The sequence below is a fragment of the Ornithorhynchus anatinus genome, chromosome 17, assembly GCF_004115215.2.
Source record: "Ornithorhynchus anatinus isolate Pmale09 chromosome 17, mOrnAna1.pri.v4, whole genome shotgun sequence".
Taxonomy (NCBI): Eukaryota; Metazoa; Chordata; class Mammalia; order Monotremata; family Ornithorhynchidae; genus Ornithorhynchus; species Ornithorhynchus anatinus.
This window is the reverse complement of record NC_041744.1, coordinates 31830834-31848523: the sequence shown is the minus strand read 5'-3', so window position 1 is coordinate 31848523 and position 17690 is coordinate 31830834. Positions and strand designations below refer to the sequence as shown.

General features: G+C 39.9%; 1 protein-coding gene across 6 annotated transcripts in view; it reads right to left on the bottom strand.

Annotated features, from left to right (window-relative positions):
- EPHA6 (EPH receptor A6) overlaps nucleotides 1-17690 on the bottom strand; it is a 371578-nt gene that overhangs the window by 53256 nt on the left and 300632 nt on the right. For all 6 annotated transcript variants that reach the window (XM_039914480.1, XM_039914479.1, XM_039914478.1 and 3 more), the window contains one exon: nucleotides 10072-10281. In XM_039914480.1, the coding sequence (XP_039770414.1) occupies nucleotides 10072-10281 (210 nt within the window). The remainder of the gene's footprint in view (nucleotides 1-10071; nucleotides 10282-17690) is intronic.

The following is a 17690-nucleotide window of genomic DNA, read 5'->3' as shown; positions in this document are numbered from 1 at the left end:
GGCAACAGATAGAGACAGTCTCCGCTGTTTGACGGGCTTACAGTCTAATCGGGGGAGACGGACAGACAAGAACAATGGCACTAAACAGCGTCAAGGGGAAGAACATCTCGTAAAAACAATGGCAACTAAATAGAATCAAGGCGATGTACAATTCATTAACAAAATAAATAGGGTAACGAAAATATATACAGTTGAGCGGACAAGTACAGTGCTGTGGGGATGGGAAGGGAGAGGTGGAGGAGCAGAGGGAAAAGGGGAAAATGAGGCTTAATAATAATAATAATGTTGGTATTTGTTAAGCGCTTACTATGTGCTGAGCACTGTTCTAAGCGCTGGGGTAGACATAGGGGAATCAGGTTGTCCCACGTGGGGCTCACAGTTTTAATCCCCATTTTACAGATGAGGGAACTGAGGCACAGAGAAGTTAAGTGACTTGCCCACAGTCACACAGCCAACAAGTGGCAGAGCTGGGATTCAAACTCATGAGCCCTGACTCCAAAGCCCATGCTCTTTTCACTGAGCCACGCTGCTTCTCCGCTTAAGCTGCGGAGAGGTAAAGGGGGGATGGCAGAGGGAGTAGAGGGGGAAGAGGAGCTCAGTCTGGGAACGCCTCTTGGAGGAGGTGATTTTTAAGTAAGGTTTTGAAGAGGGAAAGAGAATCAGTTTGGCAGAGGTGAGGAGGGAGGGCGTTCCAGGACCGCGGGAGGACGTGACCCAGGGGTCGACGGCGGGATAGGCGAGACCGAGGGACGGTGAGGAGGTGGGCGGCAGAGGAGCGGAGCGTGCGGGGTGGGCGGTAGAAAGAGAGAAGGGAGGAGAGGTAGGAAGGGGCAAGGTGATGGAGAGCCTTGAAGCCTAGAGTGAGGAGTTTTTGTTTGGAGCGGAGGTCGATAGGCAACCACTGGAGTTGTTTAAGAAGGGGAGTGACATGCCCAGATCGTTTCTGCAGGAAGATGAGCCGGGCAGCGGAGTGAAGAATAGACCGGAGTGGGGCGAGAGAGGAGGAAGGGAGGTCAGAGAGAAGGCTGACACAGTAGTCTAGCCGGGATATAACGAGAGCCCGTAATAGTAAGGTAGCCGTTTGGGTGGAGAGGAAAGGGCGGATCTTGGCGATATTGTAGAGGTGAAACCGGCAGGTCTTGGTGACGGATAGGATGTGTGGGGTGAACGAGAGGGACGAGTCAAGAGTTGTATGTGGGAGTGCTGTTTTGTAATAGTGATCACAACCTGATTAAATTTAGCAATCTTGCTGGAGAAGTAAGGGAAAACAGACAACAAAAGGATATTAAATTTTTAAAAATGGAATTACGATGAAATGAAAACAGTGAGAAAAAAACCCAACAAACACCAGAAACTGAAAGACTTAATCATAAAGGCAAATAGGATTCGAGCAGCCTTTGGCCCTGGCAGGTGGAAAACAAATAGATTCACTGAGGGTTTTAGATAGATTCATGGGTAATAGATCCATGATGGCATATTAGTAATAATAATAATGGCATTGTTAAGCACTTACTATGTGCAAAGCACTGTTCTAAGCACTGGGGAGGATACAAGGTGATCAGGTTGTCCCACATGGGGCTCCCAGTCTTAATCTTCATTTTACAGATGAGGGAACTGAGGCCCAGAGAAGTGAAATTACTTGCACAAAGTCACACAGCTGACAAGAGGCTAAGATGGGCTCTGAACCCATGACCTCTGACTCCCAAGCCCGTGCTCTTTCCACTGTACCTCGCTGGAAATCAGTTGATATAGTGTAACCACAAGGATGGATGTCAAGTAGAAGCAGTATAGCCTAGTGATGTAGCTCAGTGGTAGAACACAAGCTTTACACGTATGAATCCGCAGATTCAATCCCCAGCATCTCCACTTTTTAGAGAAGCAGAGTAGCTTAGTGGAAAGAGCACAGGCTTGGGAGTCAGAAGGCGTGGGTTCTAATCCCGGCTCTGCCACTTGTCTGCTGTGTGACACTGGGCAAGTCACTTAACTTCTCTAGGCCTCAGTTACCTCATCTGTAAAATGGGGATTAAAAGTGTGAGCCCCACATGGGACAACCTTACCCAGTATCTATCCCAGCGTTTGGAACAGTGCTTGACACATAATAAGCACTTAACAAGTACCATAATTATTATTAGTGGATAGAGTATGGGAGTCAGAAGGAACTGGGTCCCAATCACAGCTCCACCACTTATCTGCAGGGTGACCATGGACAAGTCACTTCACTTCTCTGTGCCTCAGTTTCCTCATCTGTAAAGTGGGGATTTAGACTATGAGCCCCATGTGGGACATAGACTGTTCAATCTGATTTACTTGCACACACCAAAGCACTTAGTAAAGTGCATGGCACATAGTAAGTGCTTAACAAATACCACAATTATTATTATTATTACTATTAAGTCCTAAGGTGCGTCTTTCAGAGTCAGCCATGAAGAGTCAGCCACAGTGATGATGGGCTGGATAGATTATTGGTCAGGGCCATAATGGTATTACTCACATTCTGATGTACTTGCCTCACTTAAAGAGAAAATATTTCTCTACTCTTCCTCATCTTCCACTGAATACCAAAGGAAAAAGGAACAAGCATGTTCAGGGTGTGAAAATTTAAGAACTAGCCCAACTTGATGCTTTTAAAGTAAACTGCCCAATCATGGGCCTCCACACAGCAGCCCACCAAGTCCCTTAGCGGGGCCAGGATGTCTTTTCTACAGTCTCCCCCTTAAACACCTTGACTCTAGTTTATGGTTGTTACAACTGGTACCAGTAGCATGCATACTTGTGTCAGTCTCATGTTCCTAGTTGTGGCTGAGCATGGGACAGAAATACAAGAATGTTCCATAATGCTTTGGAGACACCACAGTTAGACCCTGGACTGAAGCCTAAGCAAAGGTGTTGCCTTTCTCTGCTGGTGAGAAAGATTCCCTGGTGTGAACACACAGGACAAAATTTTCCAGGGGGGACCATCTCACACTAATTTCTTGGAGGATTTTTTTGGCATGAAGATTGACTCCATTTTCTACTAGTGAGTGTGAAGTAGATCTCTAGCCTCTAGAAGGAGGACCAGTCTGGTTTAGACTAATATCTTTTAGAAGAGTCAAGACAAATGTCACAATACATTCTTTTGATGCTTTCCTAAAGGAAATAGGAGGAAAACCTTCTACAAGTAGGGACGAAGTGGTCCATTATTCTGAATACAAAAATAGAGCAATATAAAAGGGCTAAGCAATTGAAGCAAAGCAATATTAAAGCAAGAGCAACACAAAAATGATATCTGAAAATTGCCAGCTCTTGCTGCTCTCACTGGGACTCATAAGAAGGATGTAAGATTAAGCACAAATTAAAGAGTTTTGTGCAAAGTTGCTACAGAATGCTGATGCTCGATATAGAGCTAGTCCAGTGACTTTGACACAAAACACTTTTGACCTTGCCTTAGGTTTTTTGCTTTTTAAATCTGCATGCTGACAGGCACTTAAGAAATACACTTGGACTTAGAGAAAAGTATTTCTGCAAAATAACTATTTCATGGTGTAATTAAAATTCATAAACCCAACAATCCTGGTTTTTAAGGACTCAGTCCTATTTTAGCAGTAACGATTATCAGCAAAAGGCATATTAGAATACACGCTCCATAAGTTGTTTACTGAGCTCTCCCTCAAATCATTTTAAAAGTCCCAAACATTTGAGGAATGCACTAGAGCTCCTCATCCCTCATGCCAGAAACTTGCATGAAATTAAACCTTTCTTGGAACTGTACTAGGCTTCTGTAGCAGTCTATGCAAAGCAGGGTAATTTACAGCAGTATCTGTAAATCAGTCTGGATAATGTAGCTCTATATTATTAAAATGATAATCAGCATATATTAAGGTTAATGCCTACAAAGAGAGGTCCCATTCAGTTTGTAGATGTGGAATGACACCAATCATTTTCTCCGTGGGCTGGGATTGTTTTCCAGGGCCTTGGCCTTAGTTTCTGCTCTTGACTGACAACTTCAAAGTTGAGGGTATATCTATCCGCATAGAGCCAGGAGTCCTAACTCTGAAGAAAATCTTCATCAAGAAATCAAGCCCAGGGAAACCTTTAAAGAATGGAAGTGCTGCTCTGATGTGTGTGAAGTGACAAAGCAGGATCAAAAATGAAATATTATAGTTACAGTTTGGTGAAATTTTGGTACATCCACCCCGAATAGCTCAAAACTATGGAACGTGAGTATCTGTCGATCTCTATAACTGCGCTTGACAGGAAATTGTACTTGAAATATGGATCCTGGGAGGGACTGCGATGAGGTGCACAAAAGGAGTTCTGTTTCTGGCAGGACATCCCAGCTATATGGTACAGATATGTTAGGCAGTCTGTTGTACATTTTCTCAGAGCATAAATTTAAATAACTGACTACCATAATAAAATGAGTATGCTGTATTTACATTTGTATTTACAACTGGGTTACTTCCTGCATAAAGGTCACTCTTCTAAGAACTTCAAGTATCTGCATATCTCCTACTGCATTTTATTCAGTATTCAGTATTTCACAGCATAGGAAGAGGGCAGGTATTTTAGCCTCATTTCACCAGTGGTTGAATTGAGGCCTGAGAAGTTAAGCTACTTTCACCTAAGTCGGTGAGTCTGGGGCACAGCCAGAAGCACAACAACAGGTCTCCAGCCACCTGATGACTGACCAGTTTTATTCCTTCACCACTGTCCAAAGTGGAGCAGAAATCCCATGGTCCAGCAGGAACCATTAGGTCTCATCAAATGCTGAGGAAACTGCTGTGGTGTGGTACACAAAGCCTTTACCTAGAAAACTCTTGTCTCCAGTAACTCTGTTCCCTGCTTTGTTTTGAATTGTTATCAAGGAGTGTTGATTTTTTAATTTATTGTTTAGTTTCTCATTACCCTTGGTTTATCTCTCTGTTTACCCTCATTTAGATTGTGTGCCTCACGAGACAGGGGCTGTATCACTCTGTTTACCTTATATGTCCAACAGCACTTCACCTATTGTAAGCATGAAATAAAAACCATCGTTACTACTACTCCAACCTCCTAGCTCAAGATTGCTCTCCATAGTTCCTTGTACCGATAAAATTATAATCATGTAAATACAATCAGCAATCAGTTCTATCAATATGTGTGTTTTGGATAGAGTTCTCTTGACAACACCTGCCTGTCCATATAGTTTGCAATAAGTCAGAAGAAATAATTTTGCACATATTCATGGTAGTGACCAAAGTGTTAGACCATAAATCAAGGTTCTGTAACAGGGAGTTTACTGAGAATGTTAATAGAGAATTACCTAGCACAACAGCAACATGGCCTAGTGTAAAAAGCATGGGTCTGGGAGTCAGAGAATCTAGGCTCTAATTCTGGCTCTGCCACCTGTTGGAGGCAAATCACTTAATTTATCTGTGTTTACGCTACCTCATCTGAAAAATGGGGATTAAGACTGTGAGCCCCACATAGAATTTGGACTGTATTTAATCTGAAAGGTCACGGGTTCAAATCCAGGCTCTGCCACTTGTCAGCTGTGTGACTGTTGGCAAGTCACTTAACTTCTCTGTGCCTCAGTTACCTCATCTGCAAAATGGGGATGAAGACTGTGAGCCTCACGAGGGACAACCTGATTACCCTGTATCTACCCCAGTGCTTGGAACAGTCTCTGCACATAGTAACCGCTTAACAAATACCAACATTATTATTACATTATTATTATTATTATCTATCCTAACATTTAGTAATCTGGCACATAGTGCTTAATGAACAACATTAAAAAAATGACTATATACATATCTATTTTCTAAGATGATGCTACTAATGATGAACGATTTCCAGTAAGGTCTTACTCTCCCAAGCTCTTAATACAGTGCTCTGTCTACAGTAAGTTCTCAATGAATACCACTGATTGATGGACTGATTGATTGATGGATATCCATGGTCTTTGGACTGAAAAGACCAATGTGGGACCAAAAGTCCCCTTCACACTACACATTTGTAGAAACTGCTTTGCTCTGCAATGCTGTTACATCTCTATTTTCAGCCTGTGGTGCTAATTTCACTTCTGCCTTGGCCTAATGATCTTCCCAAAGTTTCAGCTCAAAGAGTGGCTTTCATTACTTCATTACTGATTGCTGAACAGCAGACTAATCTGTCCTTCACTCTCTTCTTTCAAAAGTCTATTGTTATGCTGCTTTGTCTGAAGATGCAGTTAGCTGTGCCTTTAAAGATGTTTGTTTGGACTTTACTCCCTGCATAAACCCACTTCAATTCAACATTTAGCAGCTGCTGGGGCATCCTGCCATTATCCACTCTCCTTGCCTTGCATCCAGTAACTGGCTCAGTCCCAGCCTGATGGAAACCCACACTAACAGAGTAGCTTATAAATGTCAGAGACAACCCACGGTCACACTTTCATCTGCAGTAGGCCCAGATCTTGTAGCCTCGGAGGAAGTTGGCACTTCTACTGCTCAGGGGAGCTTCAGTTTTGTCTGAAGTTTGATTGCTCAGGGCCTCTTTGAGTGTAGACTGTGTTTTCCTTGTGGGCATGGATCATGTCTACCAACTCTGTTGTATTCTCCTTTCCCAAGCATTTAGTATACAGAGAAATAGCATGGTCTAGTGGATAGAGCAAGGGTCTGGGAGTCAGAAGATCATGGATTCTAATCCCGGCTCTGCCGCTAGTCTACTGCATGACTTTGGGTAAGTGACGTCATTTCACTTTTCTGTGCCTCAGTTACCTCATCTGTGAAACTGTGAACCCGATGTCGGACAGGGACTGTGTCCAACCAATTTGCTTGTATTCCCCCCAGTGCTTAGAACAGTGCCTGGCACGTATTATGCGCTTAACAAATAACGCAACTATTACTATTATTCTCTGTACACAGGAAAGCGCTCAGTAAACCACATTGACTGATCCCTCTGCCACCTCCCAGTTTATCTTTCAGAGGACATATTTGATTCACTTTGCTTTTCTGTCTAAAGTTGGAGAGTGGGATTCCTAGAGAACCCTGTGACAACTTATGCTCTTTAGCATGAGTAAAAATCTTTGATCTTGAATAGATTTATTTGATATAGGTTGGTTCACAAGTTTTGCCTTTTTTGGGGTTATTAATAGGTCATAGTAGTTTGTTGAATCTGCAAAGTGAATCATAATCATGTGCTTTTCTTTTTCCACGCACAATTCCCTAGCAAAGTCATCAGCATGTAGCGGCAGCTCAATGACTGATTCAAGGGCTTTTGATGATGGTGCTTAGTTGAAAGCAACTTGAAACACACTCAACACCAGTTTCCAGGTTTCCTGATGAATCCTTAAGCATGGAGGCAATGAATAAATTGAATAAGACTTAGGCTTATTATGCAAATCTACTTTATTCCACTGAAGTTGGAGAATGGATTAGGCCAGTAATACTAATACTACTGACAGTGGTTTCTATTAAGTACTTACTATTCCAAGCACTGTGGTAAGCACCGGGATAATTTCAAGATAATCAGAATAGACCCAGTGTCTGGCCCCACATGGGCTCAATGTGCATGAGAGAGGGAGAGCAGATAACTATCTGCTCTCCAATTTGCAGTTGAGGAAACCAAGGCATGGAAAATGTACAAGACTTTACCAAGGTCCCACAGAACCAAGTGATGAAGGCAGGATTAAAACCTGGTTCTAGTGACTTCTAGTCTCATGCTCTTTCCACTAGGCAACTCTGCCTCGAGACAATCCATTAGTCTACCAGGCAATGTTTTATAGAGAGAGGTATCCTGTACATATTTCATCTTATCTATTTATGAATGTGGTAGGTACAAATAACCTAATCATGGTAAATCTGGAAAAAAGCATTATCCACTAAGGTGGGGTTTTCATGATTAAACATTTTCATATATTAATTTGAAAGGTCCTAATGTTCTAAAGGTCAGTCATATTTTTAGAAATAAGCTTGAAAAAAGTTATACTTAAATATTATGTTTAATCGGCACGTTGAATCATTTATGAAAATTTTTTTCAGCTAAAAATTGATCAATAGATTTAAAAATCTATATACTAAGTCTGGAAAGCTTAATTCATTTTTCTCAACACTGTGATTCTTTCACACAAATGAGAGAAAATGTTACCGATAAATGTGGTGGAGATCATTCTTAAAAAGCACACAAATAAATTACAGGGATAATATTCCAAGTTTAGAATACCAAATTTAGATTCAGTCTTGAATAACTGCACATCTAGAAGCTGAAAGTCAGAGTTCACAGGAAATGAAACAGATTATGAGAAGATTAAGGAGCAACTATGTCTTTCATTAAAGAAGGATATTGGTGGAAGGCACTGGGAATATAAATGAACTTGGCTAACTTGGCTATTTGCTTATAAGAGGTTGGACCAAAAATAATACCGCAAGAAGATCCATGGAATGAATGGATCCACAACAAACACAGTCTCCCTTCCATAGGCTTTAAAGCACTTATTCGCCTTGCCCGTTTCTACCTTAGCTCCCTGATTTCCTACTACAACCTATCCCACATACTTCTCTCCTCTAATGCCAATCTGCTTGCAGTACCTCGATCTCATCTGCCTCACCGCCGACCTCTCACCCACATGCTGTCTCTGGCCTGGAATGCCCTCCTCTTCATATCCGAGATAAGATCATTCTCCCTATCTTCCAAGCCTTATTAAAAGCTTAATAAGCATATCTCCTCCAAGAAGCCATCCCCAACTAAGACCTCATGTCCTCTTCTCCCACTCCCTTTTGTGTCATCTTTGCATTTGGTTTTGCACCCTCTATTCACCTCCCTTGGCCCCATAGGACTTATCTGTATATCTGTAATTTATTTATGTTAATAACACTTTAGACCGTATGCTCGTTGCGGGAAGGGAATGTGTCTACCAAATCTGTTATATTTGTTATATTGTACTCTCTCAAGCGTTTAGTATAATGATTGATTGAAGAAATAGAATTCACAGTATAAGGCAGAGATTTTCAACTCTATAAAAGGAATCTCTATATTTTTATTTAAAATAGCATTCCACCTCAAAGCCCCTGCTTTACACTGTATCCTCTCCTATTCATCCCCCATTTCCTTCTTTTACACACACACACACACACACATTCTTTCTCTCTCTCTCTCGCCCCCCCCACCCCCCTCTTACCACCAGCCACCCCTGGAATACTTGCTGCAGTAGAACAGCAATATCCCATGGAGGCGAGAAGAGAAAAAATGCTATTGTTCCCGACACTCCAGGCTCCTGGGCTGCATCTTGTTGTTTTTTGAAAGAATAAGAATAGTACCAATGCCTGTTTTCCCTCCTACTTACACTGTAAAGCCTATGTGGAACAGAGACTATATCTGACTTGATTAACTTGTATCTACCTAGTACTTAGAATACTTTTTGGCTCACAGTAAGCACTTGACAAACACAATAATGATAATAATATTTACTAATAAGAATATTTGTTAATTTCATATTATGTGTCAAGAACAGCTGGGGTCCTTTCCCCACCCACTCCTGGGAAACATACCTTCCCTGGTGCAGTGGGTGGGATGGAGGCTATCACTGCTACTAGTTTTGTTGCAACATATTGAACAGGATAGAATGCTATTTCTCCCTTCAAAGACAACCTCAAACATTTCCATGGCATCCTGCTGAGTACAAGTTCTCTAATTAAAGCAGTTATCTCACACTGTATAAGATTGCTGCAGAAGAGTTGAACCAGATGCTCCTTTCACTATAAGTGAAAAGGGAATCCTACTTCCTTGGCAAGTGTTTTCCAATCTTTGCGTGCATTTGTTTTTGTAAAGATAAAATACCATAAATTGAAGAAGAGAGATGAAAGACAGAAGGAAAGAAAGTGTCTGAAATATTTGATAATTTATAAGCAACTGGCTTGCCTACATGTCATCTTTGAAGCCCTATAAAACTGGAAAATTTCATGACGAGACACAAGAACTATTTCATGAACAGAGTCACAAAGATGACTTGGCACAGTGTGAGGTTTTACAAAATGTTTAAATCACAAAGTCAAAAGCTCTGAAGAGCAAATGCTTGACAAAGGATGCATGCTTATATTGAAACTGTACCAATGATTTTAAAGAAGTACTTACAGTTGTTGTATAAGCAGCTTCAGGATCATCTTCCAGCACTCGGGAGAGACCAAAATCAGAGACTTTGCACACTAAGTTGCTGTTAACCAGTATATTCCGGGCAGCTAAGTCTCGATGTACATAACCCATATCAGAGAGGTACTTCATGCCTGATGCAATTCCTCGAAGCATCCCAACCAGCTGAATAACTGTGAAGTGGCCATCATGTTTCTGCAAGAGAGTCAGAGTAAGACTATAATAATCTCCAAGTTTCTAATGTATTTGAAGGCATTCTCTAAGTGACTCTTACTGTGAAATAGAACTACTGCATTGAAGAAAATCTGTATATGTGCTTTGTTCAAATCTGAAGGAATGGAGATTTCTTAGTAAAGAAAGGAGTGGACTCCAGTAGGGTAATCCACCCCCAGGGAAAAGAAGGATCTGAAGATAAAGCAAATAATAATAATGAAAATGACAATATTAATTATAATAGTAATTGTGGTAAGAACAATTGTGGTAAGCTATGTGAGCAGGGAAAGTGTTACCAACTCTGCTGTATTGTCCTCTCCCAAACACTTACTATATTGTTCTGCATTCAATAAGTGTTCGATAAATACCATTAATTGCTTGATATTTCTTAAAGGTGTATTGTGTGCCATATGCTGAACTAAGCACTGTACCAATCAGGTCAAAGAAAGAAACTACTTGGCAAAATTTCATATATCTAATGACTAGTAATCAGTATGCCTTTCTGAAAAGCAACCTGTGCCAAACCCATTCAGAATACCCTACTGGGTTGGGTAATGGTCCATCTCAAATTAGTGTTCTGTCTTCTGGAAGATCCAAAGAATGCTTGGAGGAATTATGTGAGGGGTGCCCTCTTTGACATCCATCCTTTTGCTTGGAATGTGTATGTTTTCTGGATGCAGAACTCCTTTGGGAAATAAAGAAGTTCTATGGCCCCACACATGCCACTATAGCAATGCTAAAGAGAACACTTGAGACCACCCTTATCACAGAGAGAATCTTACCTAGAAGTAAGGACACTATAATGAAATATTGAGTAGTGACGGACTTGGCACTGTACTATGTGTTAGGGGAGGTACAAGTTAATCAGACTGGACACATTCCATGTCCTATATGGGACTCACAGTCTAAATCCTCATTTTACAGATGAGGTCATTCAGGCACAGAGAAGTTAAGTGACTCGCCCAAGGTCACACAGCAGATAAGTGGCAGAGCCAGGATTATAACCAAGTCCTCTGACTCCCAGGCCTGTACTTTACTCAATACACCACGCTGCTTCTCAACTGTCAGAAGTGTATGAATTTTCCTCAAAGTGGAATACTCAGGAAATGCTGTAAGATTTCAAAGATGACACGAGAATCATCACCATTTTCAAGAAGGGGAGAGGGTGGAATGTGGAATCTACTAGGGAATCTCATTGTTTTCTATCAATGATAAAATGCTTATGCAGAATCCTTCTGAACAATGAAAAATATGGTCCACTCTGCATACCTGAATCATAACATGACCTCTGGCTGAGACACAGCACTGCAGATCTGATGTATGCAGCACAACAGAGAAAAGTTCAGGGACCATCAGTTAGATTTGAAGATGTTCTACCTTACTCTTTCCCCATCAAAGTGGGAGCAAAACTGGGTTGTGTGGTAGGTCCGGTACATTCTGCAGTTGGCTGTCTTGCTTGAGGCTGCAATGAAAGACCTAGAAGCTGCAAATTTGAAAAGGTGCAAATTTGCTGTGATGAAGATTTTAAGAACAACCCTAATTCTTGAAGGATACAAAGAGTCATCTTCACAAGATGGTGTGCTGTTTCAGGAGAGAAATGGGATAGTTTTAGCTAATTTTCCTACCCCTAACAGCACTTCAGAAAATCCAGAGTTATCTTCCATTCTCCCCTTCCTTAGGAAATCTCGGATTTGTGTCATAGGAATCACTGACTCAATTGGAAGTGAGGGGTTATAATCCTGAGTTCAATCTGCCTCCCCAATGGTGGAAACCCACAATGCATGATTCATTAAACAATTTCATAAGAAGTGTTCTGCCTGGTGAAACCAAGAAACTTATTTGCTTTACTTTTAGTTAAGAATCTTATCTTCCAAGTATGATTTTAGGTGGAAGATGAATTGTTGGAGGCCTGTGTTCTACAGAGTGCCAAGAATGAGCCCCCAAAACATTGATCAGTTAAAAATATTTACCTTTGGCATATTAACTGATGCATTAGTCAACCTTTCTCAGCATAATCTCACAAAAAAGTGCAGGAGAATGGCCATTGGTTCTTAACACACTAACTCCGAGGTACCTGAATAGTTTGAAACCATGCATCTAAAATGCATGTTTTCCTTAATGTGGTGTTTGTCAGAAGCCTTCTAGGAGAAGTAAGTGTACTAATGTCTTTAGTTTATGGAAAATGATCTATTGAAACAGTGATCTAGCAAATTGCACATTAATTGCCTAAAGGAGTTAATGACCTCTCCAGAGGTGACTAAATAAATCCTGGGAGCAGATTCCATACTGGGAGAGTCCAGCTTAAAATCTGTCAATGGAAATCAGCTTCTACATTCAGTGATGATGTAGTGATCTGTTAAGTGAATAAGTCTATTACTCTAAATGAATAAAACTGCTGTGCGTGATACCAACCTATCTCCCTGCTAAATCCATGATAAAATCTCTCAACTCAAATAGATACCAAAAAATGAATACTGCCCTAAAAGAACAGATATAGTCTTCACCAAGGTTATCCACTTAAGAGGTCTCTGCTGTATAATTAATGTTTAAAAGATAACCTAGAGAGGGAAAACTTCAGTGTTATTATTAGCTCTTTATCTTGCCAATCCATCTTCCGAGACAGAGTTCTAGAGGAGGAAAATCTGCCTCTTCCATAATAAAGTCTATCTGACTGTACGATTAATTCAAAAATTCCTAAGTAGCACTGAAAACATAAATTCCATTGGGACAGACCAGCCTATACTGAATTAATAGGGACATTTCTGTTGCTTAGAAAGAAATAGGGTTGTCAGGGAATTAGGGGACAAACTTCTTTTAAAGCTGCTAGAGTCCTAAATAACAGGAGATATGAGTACAGCAATAAGGAACAAAGAGGGTAAAATGTTATGGTCTGAAACATTGGCAGTTTACCCTGCAGCCAATAACTCCTCCCTTCCCCTTTTAAAAATCAATTGACAACAAAAGCTAAACATGGCCCCTCTGTGGCCACTCAGGGGCACATTCAGAATTAAGCTATGATTGCAGCCTGGTGGGTTGGCTTATGTTCCAACTTCAGGAAGAGAAGCACAGAGCCCTTAGTCTGCCTTTCATTCTCAGAATGACCATTTAAAGAAATTCTGGTGTCTGCTGCCGAAAATTGTGTAAAATATTTAGCAAAACACTCAAAAGGATGAAAGTAGACTAAAGAGTAAAGCAGTACGGATTTAACAGATGATTTTATGTAGTAATTAAGTATAGTTGGGTCAAATCAACAAAATAGCGAGTATGTGCTAATATCATTTATTCTTCTGCTTGCATTATAATGACTATATATGTGAATTTATTTCCATGGCCCTTTAAACTACAAAGGTTTGATTACAAATGCTGCCTTTATAGCTCAGTGGAATTTTAAGAGGATTCTAGTTCCAGCAATAATATTTATTGGGATTTATCAATATAGTAGAATTTTTAAATTTTGTTTCAACACACATTCTATCTCAAACATATATATGTAATCTCTAGGTAATCTAACTGGGGAGAGAACCACAAGAATAAATTACAGCTAGGAGGAAGTAATGGTTTATTTAAAAGACATACATAAGTGCTATGGAGGATTGTAAGTACACAATCATTTATGTGGCTTGGAAGTGCTGAAGGGGTAACTGCAAGTGAAATAAACTACAGAGATCAGAAGACGTTTGAATATAGGGAGAGCTATGGTCTGTTGGCTATAGTGAGAGATGGGATTCCAGGTAGTGGAGAGGGCATGAGCAAGAGGTAGGTATTGGGAGAGATGGGAATCGGCACAATGAGTAAACTAGTTTGAGAAGAACAAAGAGTACAAGCTGAGATTTAGTGGAAGAAGAGAGAGGATGGGTTCCAGGGAGATAGAGACTATTAAGTGCCAAAGGTTCATAGATTCTGCTTGATGTGGAGAGTCAGTCAATCATATTTACTGAATGCTTACTGCGTGTAGAGGACAGCACTAAGCACTTGGGAGAGTACAATATAACAATATGACAGACACATTTCCTGCTCACAATGAGCTTACAGTCTAGAGAGCAATAGCTAACCACTAGAGTTTTTTGAGAACCTTACAATTGTGTTTCTAAAGAATTCTGGGTTATAAGAAGGTTATGTAATAGAAATAAATGATACAAGCTTTCTCAGCATTCTGTAGTAGACATACACAGCTTGCTCTCAACACCAGGCTGTCATCCAGTGCAAATTTTAAAATGAGAAGGATCTGACAGCCAACAATGGGAGTGATTGTAATTAGAACACCTAAAGCTTCAGTAGGTCAAATGCTCACTCATTTAGTGTCTTAGGTTTTGGAAAAAGACAAAGACATGACAAATAACCCTGATAGGTCGTTATTTTGAGGCTGTGGCTCCTGGGGAGGCCCACCTGAGCTATTAAGGGAGTTGAAAGAAGGTCATGAATGACATGTTTCAGTAGTGCTTTGAAACCCAGCTCCTGCTATGGGGTATTGTCCTATCATGGGTGTGAGGGGAAGCTCACCCTCTCCAGTGGAGATTAGACTCTACAAGAACCTAGACGACATAGGTCAGGAGAGAAAGGAAAAGGATGAAAAGAAGCAGAATTCTAAATCAGTGCAGGGAATTGCGTAAACAAATGGCAGTAGTCCTGACTTTGCTTTCCTAGGAAGGAACCATATGCCAGTGTAAAATTCATAGTTTCCTGTTGATTAATCTGCAGCAGAAGGCCAAGTATATTAAATCTTGGAGCTCTCACATATTTCTTCTTCCGCCATAAACAATTCAATTTAATTTGAGTTAATATGCAGGAAGTGCCTACAGCATGTCTAACAGTATATATCTCCTGGCTTGCCTGTGTCCCATTTTAGTTCTCCATACAGCTACTTGGTTATCTTGCTGCCATCCATTTTCCTCACAGAAGGCTACTACAAAGCATAGAGTGGAGGCAGACAAGGATCTCACAGCTTGTTAGAACCAGAGGTTTATACCTAGTGTTGCACAACTAAGTTCTGTTCCCAGAGCCACTGCTTTCTTCTTCCACCACTGTTAAGGTATGGAATTTGCCACAGCTCCAAAAAGTTCACCTCCATTAGTTCCTGAGCTGCCAATGGTCTGTTCCTCTGTAGCCTGTAATGAATTCTTGTGGATTCAAACTTAGACAGTCACCGATGGATCTCAATTATCCTGGTGGTGCTTACCAACACTGAGCCCTTCTAAAATGTATATACATAATATATATATACAATCAGTCACCTTGCCCCTTCCTACCTCCTCACTGCTCTCCCACTACAACTCAGCCCACACATTTAGCTCCTCTAATGCCAGCCTACTCACTGTACCTTGAGCTCATCTATCTCACCGCTGACCTCTCACTCACATCCTGCCTCTGGCCTGGAACCCCTCCCTATTTACCCAAAAGACAATTACTCTTGCCACTTTTAAAGCCTTATTGAACACACTTCCAAGAGGCTTTCCATTACTAAGCTCTCATTTCTGTTTCTTCCACTGTCTTCTGCATCACCCTGATTGGGTCCCTCTATAAACCACCCCCCATTTAGTCCCACAACACTGATGTACATATCTGTAATTTATTCATTTATATTATTATCTATCTGTCCTTCTAGACTGTAAGTTCACTGTGGGCAGGGAATGTGTGCTATCTTGTACTACCCCAAGTGCTTAGTACAGTGCTCTGCACACAATAAGTGCTCAATGAAACTGATTGATTGATATTTAAAAATAATAAAATACTCCAAGTTCAGTTTGGAATTAATATAAGGGGTGAATTACTTTTCTTTTTTCCTTGTATAGTAGAGATCAGAAAAAACATTACCAAATCTGATAAAGAATTCCATCTAGATTCAGAAACACATATAGATAATGCTGCTATGACTCTTCTTCAGAGATAAATAGAAGTAGTGAAAGGTAATAGAGATGACTCAATTATTCAGAGTTCTAATAATCAGTTCATCAACAGGTCAAGAGGCTTACTTCTCTTTTTTCTTCCTCCAGTTCCACATAGAAAATCTGATGCCTGAGAGGAAGTGAGAGGATGTGGATCCATCCAATACGGTGGTTTGGTGGCAATTCTTATGGGAATGGAGGAATTTTAAACTAAAGGGGAAAATGAGGCTTGTAGATTATATGAGGATTTCATTTATCAAACAATGCATACCCCCTATTAATAGTGAGTGGACTGCTAGAAGCAGTACAACAGAAGAATCTAGAAATTAAGATGACTGAAGAGGAAAGAAAATCATGTAGAGATTATCTGAGTGACACAGGTAAAATAAGTTGGAGATTCCAGAGGGTTCATTTTGGAGAAATTCTCAAAATAGCCCCAATTTTCATCTACTAAATATGGCTACATAGGAGCTCAGGGATGAGGATGAAGAAAAATCATTTCTGAAATATGTCATAGGCCTCTGCAAAATACAAACCTAAAACAACAAAGGCTTGCACACAATTTACAAGAATAAGAATGGAATGAGAAGAAAAATAGAATAGAATTTACCTAATAAAATACAACATTCATTATTAAATATACTGTATAACAAGCATAAGGTAAAATGCCTTCTTTATAAGATTTACTACTTTAGAGCATAAATATTTAAAACCTTCTTTTAATTTTTTAAATCAATATTTTCTCTCGGCATTCGGATAGTTCAAGAAAATGATTCAAGTGACTCATACGTATCTTTTTAACAGTGATATGCTCTTTTGCATTATTTAAAAATTCATTATTTCTTGCAGTTTATATAATAAAATTTATTTTACATTAAAATTTAAGCAATTTCTAGTAAATAGTAACTGAGGCAGAAATGAGGATGAGACAATATTACTTTGACTTTTCACACCTTTGGCACTGTGATATGTACAGAATAAAACATTCCATATTTAATTTCATACTTTCAAAGTCATGATTTTGACAGCCAAGAAAGAGTTTTTATTGGTTGTTCTTTGTATTTTGCAAAGAATAACCACCAAACAACAACTTTATTACATCTTCTCCCTTTCATACACCCACAGAGGTGCCTATTATCAAATCCTAGAAGAGTAATTTGAAATGGAAGAGAGTCCTAGAATTTACTGAGGATGTCATTTGCACCTGCCATGCAGGAGCAATGAGTGAAAATTCTTAAGAAACATGTTTGGCACTAAATTTAAACTGCAATATTATTAACTCTAAACCCTACTGTCTTCACTATCACTCTTTTTCTTAGACCTAATTTTGAAGGCAACAAACGCCTTAAGTACTTAATAGATAATGTAATGCATAGAGTAATCCAAATTACTTTAACTATTAAATATGTAAAATTAAGGAATCAAGTTTAAGTAAACATTTCAGATATTCCATAATTCAACAAAAGTAAACTTCTGAAGTGAACATTTGTTGTCCAATTGGCTTCTTGA